At 35.3% G+C, this 17,692-nt stretch overlaps 1 protein-coding gene across 1 annotated transcript in view; it reads right to left on the minus strand.

Annotated features, from left to right (window-relative positions):
* The window catches only part of LOC150109140 (cGMP-inhibited 3',5'-cyclic phosphodiesterase 3A-like), a 218,130-nt gene that overhangs the window by 26,962 nt on the left and 173,476 nt on the right, over window positions 1-17,692 (minus strand). Inside the window, exons 12-13 of the mRNA XM_090401631.1 lie at window positions 17,055-17,165; window positions 6,687-6,927 (exon numbers count right to left, since the gene is read on the minus strand). Coding sequence (XP_090257757.1) covers window positions 6,704-6,927; window positions 17,055-17,165 — 335 coding nt within the window. The 3' untranslated portion in view covers window positions 6,687-6,703. The remainder of the gene's footprint in view (window positions 1-6,686; window positions 6,928-17,054; window positions 17,166-17,692) is intronic.

The following is a 17,692-nucleotide window of genomic DNA, read 5'->3' on the forward strand; positions in this document are numbered from 1 at the left end:
CTTATAAAATCCATATGCTACCAAAAATTAACCTGATATCACCAATTATTTTTAACATAATACTAATTTTTCAGCTATAGATATTGTTGCTACAATTGAGAATGTTCAAAAAAAGGGCTTTAGTCTTTTTGTGTGATGATTAGTTTATGTATATTAATAGAATAGTTTAAGATTACTTTAGAATTATTAATTAATTAGATGTAAAATTCTCTGCTGGAGAGGTTGTGTTGGACATATTGGACATATTGTTGGGACAAGGACTACATTCATCCTAATATAATAACAGGCATGGAGAGGCTGACTGTAGATTCCCTATTTTGTATTAAGAAGTCATTTGTAGGAATATTTTAAGATGAAATAGTGAAGTTAAGGTTATAACTCAGGACGATGACAGCTATTTTGAGGGTGTTGTAGAAGAAAGGTTCATTACAGTGTGTTTGAGCAGAAGTCAATTTTCGAAAACAGCATTCTTCATAAGAATGGCCAAAATATGAAATGTATCAACTGTTTTTTAAAGTTCTTTGACTGTTATGCATTGTTGACAACTAAAAAGACTGTCCAAAGATCAATGTAGTGGTGAGTTATTATGGCATCGAGTTATTATATAATCTATGCTGTCATTTCCTTCCTATGTTTAAAAATACCAATGCATAAACTTGAACATCAGAATGTTCTATTTCAAAAAATCTGTTTATCCTAGAGATATCATTTAGGAATTTGTACATATTTCAATAGTGATTTGTTGTTAGTGGTTAGGACATTTATCCGACAACATTATATAAACATTTAGTTCTTAACCTAAGGACATGCACCACAAAACATGGCTTTGTAGAAAATGCATTTTTCAGTTATGTGGGAAACTATGCTTGAATTATTATTATTATTATGGCCAATTCCAATGAGTCCTTAGACTCATCGAGGGAGGCCCTAAACGTCATGTCAAGAGCTATCCAACATTTGTGCAGTATCTATCATACTTTGCTTGGAACTCATTCACAGTAATGGCACCCACAACAGAATCTTGCAAACCTATTCCAATCATTTCCTACTCTCAAAGCAAAAAACTTAGTTCTAACAACACTCTTACTTAGTTTCCATGGATGGCCCCCCTAGTTCTACCACCACCAGACCTATTCTTAAAAATTTCCCATATTAATCTTGCAAAAAACGCTTCAGTAATTTGAACTCAATCATATCACCCCTTTTCTGCCTGTCAACCAATTTCTGTAACCCACAAACCTTCAACCTGTTCTCATAAGGTTCATTCCATAGACTTGCTACTATCTTGGTCACTCGCCTCTGAATCCTCTCCATCCCCCTCCTCATAACCAAGACACCTTGGCACCCGGATCTACCTACAATAGTTAAGATGGGGCTTTATCAAGGCTCAATAAAGAGGAACAATAACCTGCTTGTCAAAGTATTCTTCAGTAACCAAGTGATCTGATGAGCTGCTTTAACCACCATTGTTATGTGCCCCCTAAACTTTAACTCCCTATCCACTAACACTCCCAAGTCTATGGCTTTGTCAATTTCCTGGAGTACAGTTCCCCCAATGTCGTATACAGCTGATAATCTTTTCACCCCAAAATGCATAACTTTACACTTTGCAACATTAAACTGACATCCACTCTCCTTTGCTCAGTCTGCCAAATCATTTTGCAAAATTTTGACATCATCTATATTAACTATTGCTCTACCCAACTTCGCACCATTGGCAAATAACTGAACAATTCCTCTCAGATCCTTTCCTATATTGTTAATGAACAAATTAAACAGTAGTGGTCCTAAAACATAACCCTGTAGCATGCCACTAGTCATAGGCCATCTTTTGGACTCTGCTCCTAAATAAACTACTCTTTGATATCTCTCCATCAACCACCTTCCTATCCATCTCACCAAGCCTATATCCATCCCCATGTGCTGCAGTTTACTGGTTAGGGTAAAGGTTGGATAAAGGTAATGGATTTAAAGGTAAACCCATTACCTTTATCCAACTCAGCTGTCACTGTATTATAAAATGTGAGCAAGTTACTGAGGCATGACTTACCCTTTACAAAACCATGCTGTTCCCTCATACAGTATCCCATTTCCATCTATCCATTTCTGTATTTTGCTCTTGACCAACTTCTCCAATACTTTGCAACTCGTATGTTGAGGCTTAAGTGCTGTGAAGAATTCATGTTGGAGGTTTAATGGAATATTATCAGCACTGAGAAAGAATTAAAACTAATTCTAATGCTTCAATATAAAACTAATTTTAATGCTTCCAGTATTTCGTCTCAGTCACAGAGACATCTTCAGGGATTATAAATAACTTTTTTGTAACAACACACACAAATACAATACAATGATAAGTAAAACAAGTGAGTGAAACTAAAGTCCTTTGGGAAACATTAATTATCAGAGATCTCTCTTTACATCCTAGGCCATCTGCAAATGCCCATAGAGGGCGCACCACCTATATAGGACTTTAGTTTCACTCACTTGTTTTACTTATCATTGTATTGTATTTGTGTATGTTGTTACAAAAAGTTATTTGTAATCCCTGAAGATGTCTCTGTGAACTGAGATGAAATATTGGATGCATTAAAGTTAGTTTTAATCCTTTCTCAGTGCTGATAATATTCCATTAAACCTCTAACATTGATAACTTCTGATATGCTAATCGGTTGGTAATTTGCTACATCAGTCTTGGAGCCTCCTTTATGCAATAGAACTATTTTCTCCTTTTTCCACCCCCTTCAGGACTAACTTAAGATTAAACAATATGGTCACAGGCACTGACAATTCATGTACCGCTTTAAGTAAAACTCGAGCTGCTATACCATCCAATCCCACAGCTGGATTCAGATTAAGGTTCTATAATATGCTATGCATCTCCATTTCATTTACTTCAATTTCAGTATATGTTTTTGGCTCTCTCATCCCTGCAATATCACCACCTGGATGATATACTCTAGCAAAGTGTTCACTTAGTAATTCTACTATTTGACTGGTTCATCACCATCAGCATTCCTTAAAATCATTCTTCCATATATTTTTTCTTTTACTTGCAGCATATCGAAAGAACCATTTGGGATTCTCTTTAGCCTGAATTGCTAACTTCCTTTCATAATCTGCTTTTGCCTTTCTTACCACAGTAGTTACCCTTGTGGCCTGTGTTCATGTGTCTGCAGGTCACCTTTTTTCCTTACTTTCCCTTAACAATTGTTTCTTTTTTGCAGCTTCAGCTTGATGATATTCATCCATTTAACTCTCACTTGATTTACTCTCCTGACTAGCTCTGCCATTACCTCCCTCAAACATTCCTTTACCGCTTCCCATGTACTATCAACATCCAACCCTTGCAGTTTTACATGCTGATCCAAACAATCTCCTAAGCTTATCATACATACCAGCCATGTAATTCAACACATACCCCATCTTAACTGAAAATTCCACACATTTAGCCACTTTGCAGGTCAAGACCATATGATCACTCTCACCGACTGATGGCAACATGGTCATATTCATTATAGACAAATTCTCAGATGCAATTACTAGATCGAGCACTCTTGAACTCCTAGTATATGAGGTGTGACAATTCCCAGAATGCACCTGTAAAAGCCTACATTCAGAACTATACATTAGTGGCTACTGTCACTTTCAAAGTAGTCCCCTTGTGCATTTATACAGTGGTTTAGACGGTGTTCTCATTTTTGGAAACAGGCCTGGAACTCTTTTTCCAGAATACTTTTGAGTTCCTTTATTACATTATGCTGGATATCAGAAAATCTTCGTCCTTTTAGCGCAGTCTTTAATTTTGGAAACAGCCAGAAATTACAGGGAGCCAAGTCGGGTGAATAAGCATAAAGACCTAATTCCGTAATTGATTTTTTGGCCAGAAACTTTCTCATGATGAGCGCACTATGGCTTGGGTATTGTTGTGATGGAGGATCCATTTGTTAGGCCACAATTCAGGTCTTCTTCTCTGAACAGAATCTTGTAATCTTTTCAGCACCTCTAAATAGCATCGTTGGTTGACCATTTGTCCCTATTCAATGAATTCATAGTGGACTATCCCCTTGTGATCAAAGAAACGCACTAGCATGGTCTTGAACTGTGAACGTGACATGCATGCTTTTTTTTGGACATGGCGAACTCAGGGTTTTCCACTGCATGCTCTGGCATTTTGTTTCGGGATCATACTGGAAGCACCAGATTTCGTCACCCATAATTACTCTTGGAAACATTAGTTGCAACTTGAAGCTGAAAGATTAGTTGCAACTTGAAGCTGCTGCTTCTGTTTGTCTGTCAAGATCCAAGGCACAAACTTTTGCATACCCAATTCATCAGTTAAAATTACCCTGACTGTTTCTCGATTTATTTGCAATTCATCAGCCATTGATCACAGACTTAATCCTCTGTCAGACCGTACCAAATCTCTCACTCTGTTCACATTTGTGTCTGTCATTTTTGTTTTTGGCTGCCCACTTCTGGGGCCGTTGTTCACATCTTTTTTCCCACCTTTGAATCTCTTATGCCATTCAAAGACACTTGACTTTTTCAGAGCATCTACTCCATGTACCATTTTCAACAGCTCCAACGTTTCAGTAGCAGTTTTGGTGATCTTCACACAAAATCTGATGTTAACATGCTGCTCCAAATTTGATCACACAATTTTATGCCAAAGTTTACACGCAGATCTCTATTGTTTTTGCAATAGCCAACTAGAAAATGGCTTAATCGTCTTGAGATTTATGCAAACACTAGTTAAAACATGTACAAAAATGATTAATCGTGTGACTCCAACCAAATCACCACTCGGCGACACTATGCGGCCATTCCAGGAATTAAATTATCACACTTTGTATTCTATCACATGCTGTCTCAGGTAATTATCCCTTAGTAACTGCATAATTTACATTTTCTTCCTCCCATGTGACCTCTCCTCCTTCCAATCTCTGTTTCTATAGTTGAAATCACCCATAATATTACCTTTCTTCCATTCATTAAGTCTATTTGTCAATATCTTCTTCATATTTTTCATCCCCTGGTCTATAGCAGCATCCAACTGTATATTTTGTTCTGCTGGTCTCAATATCATGGCAGATAGCCTCAAATGTCTATTTTCACTGGCCTGCGGTTGAACTTCTACTCTTTTTGGTTGCAATTTATCAACTATCATCAATAACAGTCCTTCCTCCATTCTTTTTTTTTCCTCTGTCCTCCCTGAACACTATAGTTCACATTCTATCCCACTAATTATATCATCATCTGTTAACCATGTCTTACTTATGTCTTAATAACCTTCGTCCAGGAATTGAGACAAGACAACCTATTTGTTCCAAATGCTCCTGGCATTAGTATACATAATGAGCAAATGCCCCTTAGGCCCACCGCTATCCTGATGCTTTATACTAACTATCCCATTCTGGTTTGTTACCTGTGGTACTAACTTAGGCATATTATACACATTCTTATACTCAACTGCCTCACTGATGTCTGCACATCCACTCAACAGCTTATCCCCACCTAAAAGCTCTAGTTTCCCACCACTTTCACTTCATTCAACAACACTTTTTCTAGTCTCTGAACACCAAATCCATTCAGATGAAAACCATTTTTCTTGTATAAGTCCTTTTGCCCATCAAACCTCTACACATCCACAAACTCCACATCACTCCTCCTACATAACCTATGCATCGAGTCATTAGCTATTATGGCCCTCCTTCTCAGCTCTACTTTGTCATATTATGGCAACAGACTCACTATTTTAACTCTCTCACTCTGTTCTTTTGCTACTTCCAGTAATTTTTTCATGTCCTCTCTCATGCCACCATACTTTTCTCTTTTTAAATCATTTGTTCCAACCACTATGATCATTTCTTTCACCCTACTCTTTTGTACTCTAATAGCCTCATTAATTTTCACACCTGGAAAGCATGATTTTGTCAAACTCTTGTTGATCACACCTTTTATGATTGAACTCTACAACACTCGTTCCTTGATTTTTCTTTCTCTCTTGGTAAGTCTTCATTTCTCTTATCTCACACTTCTTTCTTTCTTTTGTTATCAGCTGACCCACTCACCAGACATTTCTGGATTCGTTCCAGCTCCTGCTGTACCCTGTATATCACTCCATGCAACCGAGCTATCTCCCTCATTGCAGCCAACTCTTCATGCTTTACATTAAAAAAGATTTATTTTTATTTTATTATTATTATTTTATTATTATCATTAACACTTATTAAGAAAAGAGTAGCAGTGGTAGTAAGCAAAGCCAGCACTATTCTAATGGAACGAAGCTGGTAACATGGGATATGGAGTATACCATAAAAAAAGTCTTTCTTTTTTTTTAATCTGCTTTTTTCAACAAAAAAATAAAATAAAATAAATAAAATAAAAGAAGTAGGTCCAATCTCTTTCCATGCAGAAAGCTACTTCTCACCCTCTTTACTTCCTTTTGCCACCTTTCAGGAGTGACTGTTGTTCTACCATTTAAAAAAAAAGCTATTTTAAAATCTAGCATCTGTTGATATTATACATGTGATGTGGTCAATATTTTGTAAATTACAGACAATTTGCCATGAATTAATCCCTTGATATGAGATTAATGGGATTTTCTGTAAAGGACATGATTAAAAAAGTAGAGGCTATAAAGAATAACAAGAATTTCATTTTATGCATGAAACAACACTTACTAATTGCATTGTTGCAATTAATGTTGTTCTTCTTGGATTGTTACCATTTCTCCTTCAGATATAGCTACCTCTTCTTCTCTTGCTGTATGATCAATGTATCCATTTTCTCGTTCCTTCAGTTTTGCTTCTTCACGAAGAATGGCAATCCAATGGTCATAGTTTTCTTGTAAATGTTTGGTTTGCAGGCATGCAATTTTATGTCGCTTTTGGTGCCGAAAGGAATGCCGCCGTAGTTTTGTACCTAAATAAAAAATAAAATAAAATAACATTGCTGAATAATTATTCAGAGGAGAGTTGCTTATCTTTCAATATGTTTTGAACAGAATAGGATAAGTGAAAAGAAATATTTAAAGGTTGAAAATGCTTTATTAAAATAATAAAATGAAACAAATGTAGTGATGATGCCCCCAAAGCCAGCAAAAAGGGTGCTCTGAAAATTTGTTTATTATTAAAAAAAATAAACCCCCAAAAAACTAGTGATACTGCATATAATTTTAATGGACATAGTTTATAAGTAGTTTGAATTATTAAACTTGAATTGATCAGTTTTTAGTATTAGATATATTAGAATTTGTGTATTGTACATTTCATAGTGTGCCACTGGTACTGATGCTCACTAGAATAATGGTGCCCAAGTTGTCCTCTTTGTTTAATGAGTTCAATTTGAGAGAACTCATGAAGTGAGTTCTCAAGTGAAATGCATTCTTTACTGAGAGTGAGTGGACTTTGCTTTGAAAGTTAGAATGTGAGAAAATATGCAGGAAGCGTTTTGAGAGCGAGTGTCAAAAACGTTTTGGTTGAGTTGAAAGAGCAAGAGTGAAACAGTAGATGTAACAGGTATGAAAATGTGAACTATGCAGAGAAGAAGGATAGGAATTGGGGGGGGGGGGATAAGAGAGAGAGAGTAAAGGTGATCAGCATAAGAATGATAGCATGGATAATGTGAATAATGATGAGTTGGTTCCAGAACAGGACTGAGAGTATTTGATGCCCCTAGGCAAAGAAAATTTAGGTGCCCCTATACATTCTCTCTCTCTATACATATTTTTCATACTCACATAAGCACACGTACACCTATACATGTGGGTGTAGGTGTTCATAATGATATTATAAAGATAATATCATTATGAACATTAAAAAAATTTATTAATCAAAACCAATACATTTGTATACATATATGATTACTCTTAATATCTGTATAGCAAGAAAATTATTACATCTTAAATAAGTCTTAGTGCCTCTGGGCGATTGCCTAGGTTTGCCCAATGATAAAACCGGTCCTGGTTGGTTCTAATGAGAGAGGCAGTATGTTCATGTGGAATCCTTCACAGGATGAAATGCAAGCTTAGGAGATTGCATAAATGACTAGCAAGTGGTACAGACAAGAAGAGACAAAAGAAAGAAAGAAGTGCAAGGAAAGAGAAAGGAATGATCAACCCAGTAAGAAAGGAAGAATAAGGAGAGAATTTTTATGTAGTAATTAGATGATAAGAGAAGTGTTTGGAGAAAGTGATTAAATCATGTTCCCAAGTGTGAAGAGATTAATGATGTTAGCGAGGCTGTTAGGATGCAGAAAGAGTTGATAGTTTTGGAAAGCACAAATGACTTTGCCTGACAAATGACAGCCAAAAGGTTTCTTGTTTGCTTACACTTGGATAACGAATTAAACCAAGAATATCATTTCTTGGCATTATCAAGTCCCACAGCCTTATTATTATCTAGTTTGCTCAACCTCCCATACACCTATTGCTCACTTACAGTCAGTCTCTCTTCCCCATCATCAACTGCTCTCAATCGCTCCATGAAGTCATGTTCACAAAATTGAAAGACCTTTATGAACTGCTCATTAAGTATCTCCACCACATTTCTGCAACAGCTGTCTTTATACCATTTCCTCCAATCAATGTCATCCATCCATAATCATTCTTTCTTTTGCTGGCTACATATCTAAAGAACTCCTTAGGATTCTTTTTGGTTTCATTAGCCAACTGCTGTTCATACCTCTCTTTAGCTACCCTCACCAACCAAGTCACTCTCCTTGCTTGGTCATTGTAGACCTCATGGAATTAGTTATTTCCACTTCTCTTATGCTGCCTCCATAGTAACCTTTTTCTCTGTATTGCATGCTTAATCTCTTTATTCATTCATCTCACACCTACCTTATTTAACCTTCTCATCCTGGGAATACATTTAGACATTGCATCTACTAGATAGTTTTTGAAAATCTCCCAAGCTGCATTGATCTCTTTTCCAGTTAACTCCTCATTCCATGCTACACCTGCAAGTTATCTCTTGAGCTCTTCATCATCAGCCTCCTTATAGTTGCACATATACCCTTTTCTTAGAGGTCCTCACACTGTTGGCAATCACCCAGGTAATCACCTCATGGTCACTCTCACCAATTGGTGGATGATTTGACACCTCATTTATAATTACATCCTCTGATGAGCTGATCAAATTCAAGACTCAATCCTCGTGTGTGCACCCTCTGTTACATACTCTCTGAGGTAGTTATCCCTCAAAAACTCAAGAAACTAATTTTCTTTACTTCCAGTTGCTATCTCATCATTCCAGTCTATATTGCCATAATTAAAATTGCCCATAATGATCACTCTTTTCTTATTTGCTTGATTAATTTGATTATACATTTCATAGTCACTACCATCCACATTTCCTGGTCTATAACAACATCCAACCAAGTATTTCATTCCATTCACCTCTATCTCACACCATACTGCCTCAAAACCACTGGCACTATTTCCCTCTTGCATCTCTACTTTGTATGGACATATCTCTTTCTCTATCATCAATAGCACTCCCCCTCCTTTTTGCCCCTTCTATCCTCACGAAACACATCATATCCTTCCATCTCTATTCCTGCCAGGATGTCGTCCTCATCTAACCATGTCTCACTTATTCCAACAATTTTTGGGTGAACAGACTCAATTAGTGCAACCATTTCATCTGCCTTGTTTTTTGCACTTCTAGCACTTGTATATCAACACAACAGCTCACTCCTGGATCTAATGCTAGTTCCACTGATAACACTCATTCGATGTGATCTCTCCATGCTCGACTGGGGCCATTTCCCTTTATACTTATTCATTTTAGAACCTTCTTCAATTCCAACTGTTTCCTCTTGATCCCAGGTCATCCCATTCATTTCCTGTCTACACATGCTCTCAGATCCTCTTGGAGCATCCACCTTTCTCACGCTGTGTACCTCTGTCCACCCTGAGCTTCCCCGTTTCTCTGTTCATCTTGCACACCTATTCTCTCATTTTCCAGTACTCATGCCACTTACTTTTTATTTATAATCACCTCTTCAATCTCTCCTATCATACTCTCCTGCTCTTCCACATCACTTCCCACTTGATCTGATTCATTCTCTATACTCACTTCTCTACCTTCCAGCAACAGTCTCTCCAAATGACTCGCACCATAACCACTCAAATGCAGTTCATCACTCCCATACAGTTCACTTTGTCCTTCAAACTCATTCCACACATTAACAAACTGTAATATTATAGAGTATTCTAGAGAAAACATCAATGACTAGGCACTGTCATTTCCCTAGTACATTTAATTTAAGTTTCAGCTCTGGGTGGCTACCAAGGGAGTGGAAAGGGAAAAAATAGTTACCTTGCATAAAGGAGGCTCCAAGACTGAGGTAGGAAATTATTGACCAATCAGCATCTCAGAGGTTGAGATATTGGAGAAGTTGGTTAATGGCAAAATTCAGGAATGGGATATTACATAGGGGTTACAACATGGTTTTGTGAAGGGTGGATCATGTCTGTGTAATTTACTCACTTTTTTAATAATAAAATGGCAGCTTCATATGTGCATAAATAATGCCTGTATTTATGTGCAAAAATATGAAGCTGGTAATATGAATAAGAGGATGGCTTATGGATAGACATCAGAGAGTAGTTTATGAGGAACAGAGCGCTGGAAAGGCCTCTGACTAGTGGTGTGCTCTGTACTTAGCCCACTGTTATTTAATTTATTTATATAATATGTAGATGTCCACCCAAGATGCAACACTGAGTAGAGCAATAGTTCATAAAAATGATGTAGAGATTTTTGCAAATGATTTAAACAAGTTACCAGTATGGGCAAAGGTGAATGACTATCAGTTTCAGGTGGCAAAGTATGAAGTCATGAACTTTGAAATGTAAAGATTACCAGCTATGTTATACGTTAATGGAATTGGGTTGCAGGAAATTAATGAAGCTATGGGTGTAATAGATGGTGATGGACATTAAATTAAAGTTGAGAGGACATGCTGTAAAATTGTTAAAAGAACTCACAGGATTATTTGGTTATTGAAGAAGATACTGGCAAGCAGAGATAAGGGGAGATTGTTGTTATATCTCTTTATAAGGCTTTGGCACAGCCCCATCTGGACTACTGTGCACAGATATGTTCACTTTGGTTTCTTGGGAAAGGAACAGGTGAATAGGATTCAGAGGTGAGAGACCAAATACTGACAGATCTATGGAAATTCACTTTATGAGAATAGGTTGAAGATTTGTGGAATACAGAAACTGGTTGATAGGAAAAAAAAGGCAGAGATGATAGAGACATATGAGTTACTTAACAGTTATTATAAGATCGCGTTGCCTTGGTGTGGTACTACCAAGTGGTCACTTACGCTTGGATTCGCCGATAGTTCGTCGGCATGAAACGCTTAGATCGTAGTTTTAGATCTTAGAGCTTCGCATACTGGCTGAAAAACAATAAGGGATTTTTATCCCCTTAATTTATCAACTTTGCCAGAAAAATAGCCGTTTGGCTTTTCATCTAAGTTATTATAAGACTAATATAGAGGAAAATTTTCAGTACATGACTAATGGGTTACAGGAAAATTCATCGAAAAGCGAATTCATCGAAAGACAATTCGTCGAAAATGCAATTCACTGAAAAACAATTCACCGAAAATTTTAAATTTTCGATAATGTTATGGTAAAAGTAATCCATTTAGAACAAAAACTGAACCATGCAGACAGCTTCTTGTACCGACAACTTCTACTAAGTCATTTGAGTCAGAGAGTTTTTGTAATACAGTACATAATTTGGACACATTATTTCATTGTCTTCCCGAATATAGCTGAACTGAAAACTGGAACGGTTCGACATTTTCTTGTAAAAGTTTCAAATAGCGAATCTGAGTAAAATTCATCCCATAATAATTGCTGTATTGAAGTCGCATATTACTACTAGCAACAACAATAATAATAATGAAGCCCTCATAGTTCAGTCAGTAAAAACGAAGCCATTTAGTTAGAAAGACCTGGGTAGTTGGTCCCATTTACGCATAATTTTTATCAGTCCTGTTCTGCTAAAGATAAGTTAGCAGGCATAATATAGATACGGCTGGGCTTTCGGAAACAGGCAAATCAGTCTCATGAACAGACATGAAACAGTTATCGGACAAGAAAGACTATAAGAACCATATTGTTCTATAATTTTTCCCTATGAAAGTAGCATTGTAATCTCCTTATTCACGGTTCAGGGTTTGTTCAAAATGGATCAATTTTCTCATAACATTTTCGAAAATATTTCGATAATTTTAAATTTTCGGTGAACTGTTTTTTCGAGGAATTGCATTTGCGATGAATTGTCGTTCGATGAATTGCTTTTCGATGAATTGTCTTTCGATGAATTGTCTTTTCAATGAACTCTCCGGATACTGACTAATGGGGGGAAGAAAAAGAAGAGACATCTCTGGAAATTGAGCAGGAATATGATTAGCGAGAATGTGAGGATTAAAATTTTTGCTTGGATAGTAGTGAATAAGTGGAAGGGATTGCTTATTAGTGAATTAATTCAAAGCAAATTATAAAATAGATATTTTGCAATTGTGAAAAGCGCTAGGTGAAAATTTTAGGGCTTTCTTTGATGAATCTTGTCTACAATATGAAGTTGATTTCTAAGGTCATATCAACTGAAGGGGTTAGCTGTTCTCATATGAAGATAATGGATGTTTTTCTCCTGGAAACTCGTTTTTCCTTCTAAACATTAGACAGAGAATGAATATATACTAATGGCCATTAGCATGAATGAAAGGAGTAACTGCGTTATCATTACTATAAAGAAACCAAGTTACTTGCTCTAACAAAACATATGGCCTAATATACAAAAGGGAGATGGACATGTATACTCATATATAAATAGGTACACATGTAGCTCGGCATCCTTGTTGTCTAGCAGTAATTCTACAGGTATGTATATGCAAAATAGCACCTACTTTTGCACATATATGATGAGCCATAGATATTAAAATTCACAAAAAATATGTGTATATTTAACCTTTTTGAACCTATATTCAGGTCTCGTCTTGAGTTCCAGCTAGAAAGTGAATTCTAAGAATTTCATTTATTAATTTAATATACTGTATATATATATTATTTTATTTTTTTGAAATCATAAGTTATAATAATAACTTATCATTTCATCACTACCACTGAAAAGTGTTATTATACACACTTTTTTTTTTTTTTGCTTATTTTAAGAGGGAAGCTTTTATTAGCACAGATCATGAATTAAGAGACTAAGAAAACTTTGGGACATTACCACAAACAGTGAATTTCTATTGATGAATTCTAGTTTGTAATTTTTCCATCCTTCATTACTTCTACTACCAAATTAAAGTAATGGCTGTAATCTCATGCAAGGTTCTGTACAACATATAATGTTACACATAAAGATTCTGCTGTTAGCAGTTATTCTATGAAGTGTCTGAAAAATTCAAGAGAAGCTGCTGGGAATATTTAAAGATGAAAGAAATCATAACAACAGAGTAATGAAACAAGAGATGAGGCAGGAATACTGTTAATAATGTATCCTATCTGTTTTTATCTTGTGATGTCAGCTGATTTATTTCACCTTTTTATAAAATATGAGTTGGTGAATTTCTATGGGATTTCTATCTATGATCATCCTAAGATTCCTTGCTTCCTCCACTTTTTCCAGTATAACTCCACCAAGTGAGTATGCAGCATCCCATCTGTGGATCTCAAATTTCAAAACCTTATATTTACGTAATGCCATCATATTGTTTTTAAAGCTAACTTAGTTGTTAATTTCAATAACAAAACCTCAAACAAATATCGAATTAGCATATATTATGTAGTTAAATTTAATTGTTTTCAAAAGTTATTTGTATTTTTTAAAGATTAATTTATAAATGTTAATTATATCTGAAAAATGCATCTGAAAAGGCTGATGTATGTTTTGATTAATATAAATTTTTAATTTGATTTAAAACAGTATTCAGGATTTTTTCAATGTAAAATAATGTAAACATCTTTCTAATCTTAATATGAATGTTATATATAATGTGATTATTTTTGTTTGCTCAGAAATACTTATCCTCCTGTGATATATATGATAAATATTTATTATTATTGATCTCTTTTCCAGCTAACTCCTCAATTTTATAAAAATATAAATATTTTTATAAAACATAAAATATGTTTTATAAAAATATACTTATTTTTATAAAACATGATTTGGTGAATATCCACCAGGGGCCAAAACTTCCTTCTTTTTGATACCATTCCCATAATATCCTTATTATTATTATTACCCCAAGACCTCATGGAGTCAAAGACTCATCTGGGAGGTCCTTTTATCACACACACAGCTCATCATACTGTGTCTTAAACACATTCAAACTCCTTGCAGACACCACACTCTCAGACAAGGGATTCCAATCCTTTACAACTATGCATGAAAAAACCTGCCTCTCACCCTCTTTATACAGTTTCTAGGGATGACCTCTAGTTCTCCCCCGATCTTCCACTATTTTCTGTGGAACCTCTCCAGCATTGATCCTACAACAACTTCTTAATAACTTGTAGGTCTCTATCATATCTTCTCTCTTCCTCTTGTCCACCACGCTCTGCAAGTTGCATCTTCTCAATCTTTCCTCATACTCGACATTCCAGAGGTCAGAAACTACCTTAGTCTTTGGACCCTTTCCAACATCTCTTCATCCTTCTGAAAACCAGGTGACCAAATCTGGGCACAATAGTCCATGTGTGGCCTAATCAAAGCCTTATACAATGGAACAAGAATCTCCCTACTTCTACACGTCAATGTCCTCTGCATCATTCCCAGAAGCCTTTGTGTTGTCTTCACAATTTTGGCGATGTGTCCTCTAAATTTCAGATCCTTATCCACTCTCATTGGTTGCTTGGCTTTCAAAGGGATGATGAGTTGTTAAAAAGGGTTCAGAGAAGATTGACTAAGTCAGTTTCTGGTGTCTGGAATGTGGACTATGAGGACAGATTGAGAGAATGCAAATTACAGAGCCTATCAGATAAAAGGAAGAGAGGAGACATGATTGAAATATATGAATTGGTAAGGGGGTAATTACCAGATTAATGTGGAGGAGATTTTCATAGATTATCTGGAGATAAGGGGAGAATGAGGATCCATCCAGTGGGGGGGGGGGGGGTAAGGAGTACATTTTTTGCATGGTGAGTGGTAGGTTAATGGAGGACATTTCCTGAGAGTGTGGTGAGTGCAATGACAGTGAAGAATGTATTTAAGTCAAGGTATGATGAGCTGTGTATGTGAGAGTGGGACCTCCCATGATGAGTCTCTTGACTCCATGGAGGTCTGTTGATAATAATAATAATAATAATTATTGTATTATTTTGCAGAATATAATGTATATTGTAATAAGGGAATTATCTAATGAATTTCGAAGAGAATTGTATATATTATAATTTGAAATTATATAGCTATTAAAGAGTATTTATTTGTATTATATAGCTTTAGAGACTTTGAAGAATATTAGGTATATTTAGTGATATTTATGAATCAAGATTGGCCACACATGCATAGTTTCAAAATCAGAAGGCAAATAGAATGGAAAAGATACTGTATCTGGTGAGGTAGAGATCAACAATGCAATATAGTCATTTGCTGCTATAGGCCTTCGGGGGGGGGGGGTAAAAGAAAATGTAGATGTCATGCAGTAGCAGATAGCACATTTAGCACAGGATAAGTAATTATTATGTGAGAGACTTTAACTTTGGAAACATAACTTGGAAGGCAGAAAGGGCACAAGGAAGAAGCAAACTGAATTTATGCAACCACTGGGAGATAATTGCTGAAAACAGAATACAACAAGAGGGGACTTGAAATATCTTTACACTGATTGAGAGTGGCTGTCTATAATGAGGTTTGCTTTTCAGAGCAGTGTTACTGACCTCACACTTTCTGAATCTGTAAAATGTGCTCTTCTTGCCAGCAGGTGACTTTTCACTATGCAGATGCTTAGAACTTTTTTTTTTTTTTTTTTTTAGAACTTTACTTTGCAAGTTTAAACTGCTGTTGATTGCTCCAGCAACAGCAGTTTAAATTTGCATAGTAAAAGTTCTGAAATTAGACATTTTGAGCATTATTCAATTAAAATATTCATCTTGAAAAAAAGCATGTTTTTTAAATTTAATATTCAGAATAGATCTTTATTTGTCATAATGTATAATAATAAGTGAAAAATATAAATATATACATTTTGAAAACTTTTGGAATATGTTCGTATTGTACAAATTTGAAATCTTAATCAGAATGATTCTCTTCGTATCTCAGTAATATGATCAACTCTCCAATGATAGGTAATGGTTTCACATAGGTTATTCTGCACATATTTTGTGCACAATGTTATTTATTATGTCTCCTCACAGTTATTAAACGATAGTTTGTTGAGTATGCAAACTTATCTAGAGTGATGTTAGTTATGTACTTAATGTAATGCTGGAATAAAATTGTTTATTCTAGTCGTTTATTATTAGGGAAAAAAACAAAACAAAACAGTTTACTATTTGAATAAACCACTGTTCATAAAAGCTATTTACTCCACTGAAGCAAATTTAAACTTGAGAAGCTTTTCTTGTATCTGCTTCTTACTTCAATATGTAAATAGTCACATTAAACTGCCTCTCATCCCGGAAAGGCTCATCTGCAGATAATCAGACCAATGGCCAAGAGCACTCAACCAGAGTCAATAGGTGGTGCAATTTAGGACCATAAGCCTTTCTATATTTCTTCTATCCATTTTCACTTACTGATATAGTCATGTCTGCATTGATGAAATGTGGGAATAAATAATAAGTACATTTATTTAGTTATTATATTGTTTGTGTTGTTAATTTCCTTAAACAACACCACAAGTAATAATCAATCTATAAGCTTGAACACTGGAACTGACTGCTGTCCATGTGTACATGGATTTCCCAAAAAGATTGTTTTTGTTAAAAGGACATGACAAATGCAATCTTAAACCAATATACTTACAAAAAGAGTTTTTAAGGTATTATTATTTATTTAACAAATAGTTTTATTGCATACCACTAGGAGTATTGTCAGCAACAGTAATAGGAATAACATTTTCTACATCCTGACTATCTTCTCCATCTCTGTTGCCAGCAGCATGTTCAGCATGATCTGAATCAGTAGTAGCTATAAATAAAAATGTAATGTCATAAGAATAACAAAAACAAGAAAATATGATTTTCAAAAAAGTAATGTCATAAGAATAACAAAAAAAATCCAAAAATTATATTTGATAACTCCTATCTTATTTTGATATGCAGCTGCAATTTATATTCAGATAACAACAGCAGCTGATAAGAAGAATAAACATACCATAATATTTTAAGATTTTGCAAAGCCATTTTGATCTGCAAGATCAAAATGACTTTGTAAAATGGCTTGCAGATCAAATGACATTATGTTTGATCTGCAAGATCAAACATAATGTAAACTGATATTCAAGTTGGAATGAATGGATTTTAGTTAACTGGTTAGCAGACTGAATTAATAAACCACCAATCTGGAGGTATCAAATGAGATATCAATTGTTAATATAAAAGCACTTGCATGTGGGAATGAAGAAGAGTTAGGTATGAAAGAGGATTGCAAGTATGGTTATAGCTTTGTTCTTGAGTTGCTATTATTTAACTTAATTATGAAACTGTACTGCAAGG

Source organism: Typopeltis vanoorti, chromosome 2 (assembly GCF_054136105.1).
Source record: "Typopeltis vanoorti isolate ZY-2024b chromosome 2, IOZ_Tvanoo_1.0, whole genome shotgun sequence".
NCBI classification, from domain to species: Eukaryota; Metazoa; Arthropoda; class Arachnida; order Uropygi; family Thelyphonidae; genus Typopeltis; species Typopeltis vanoorti.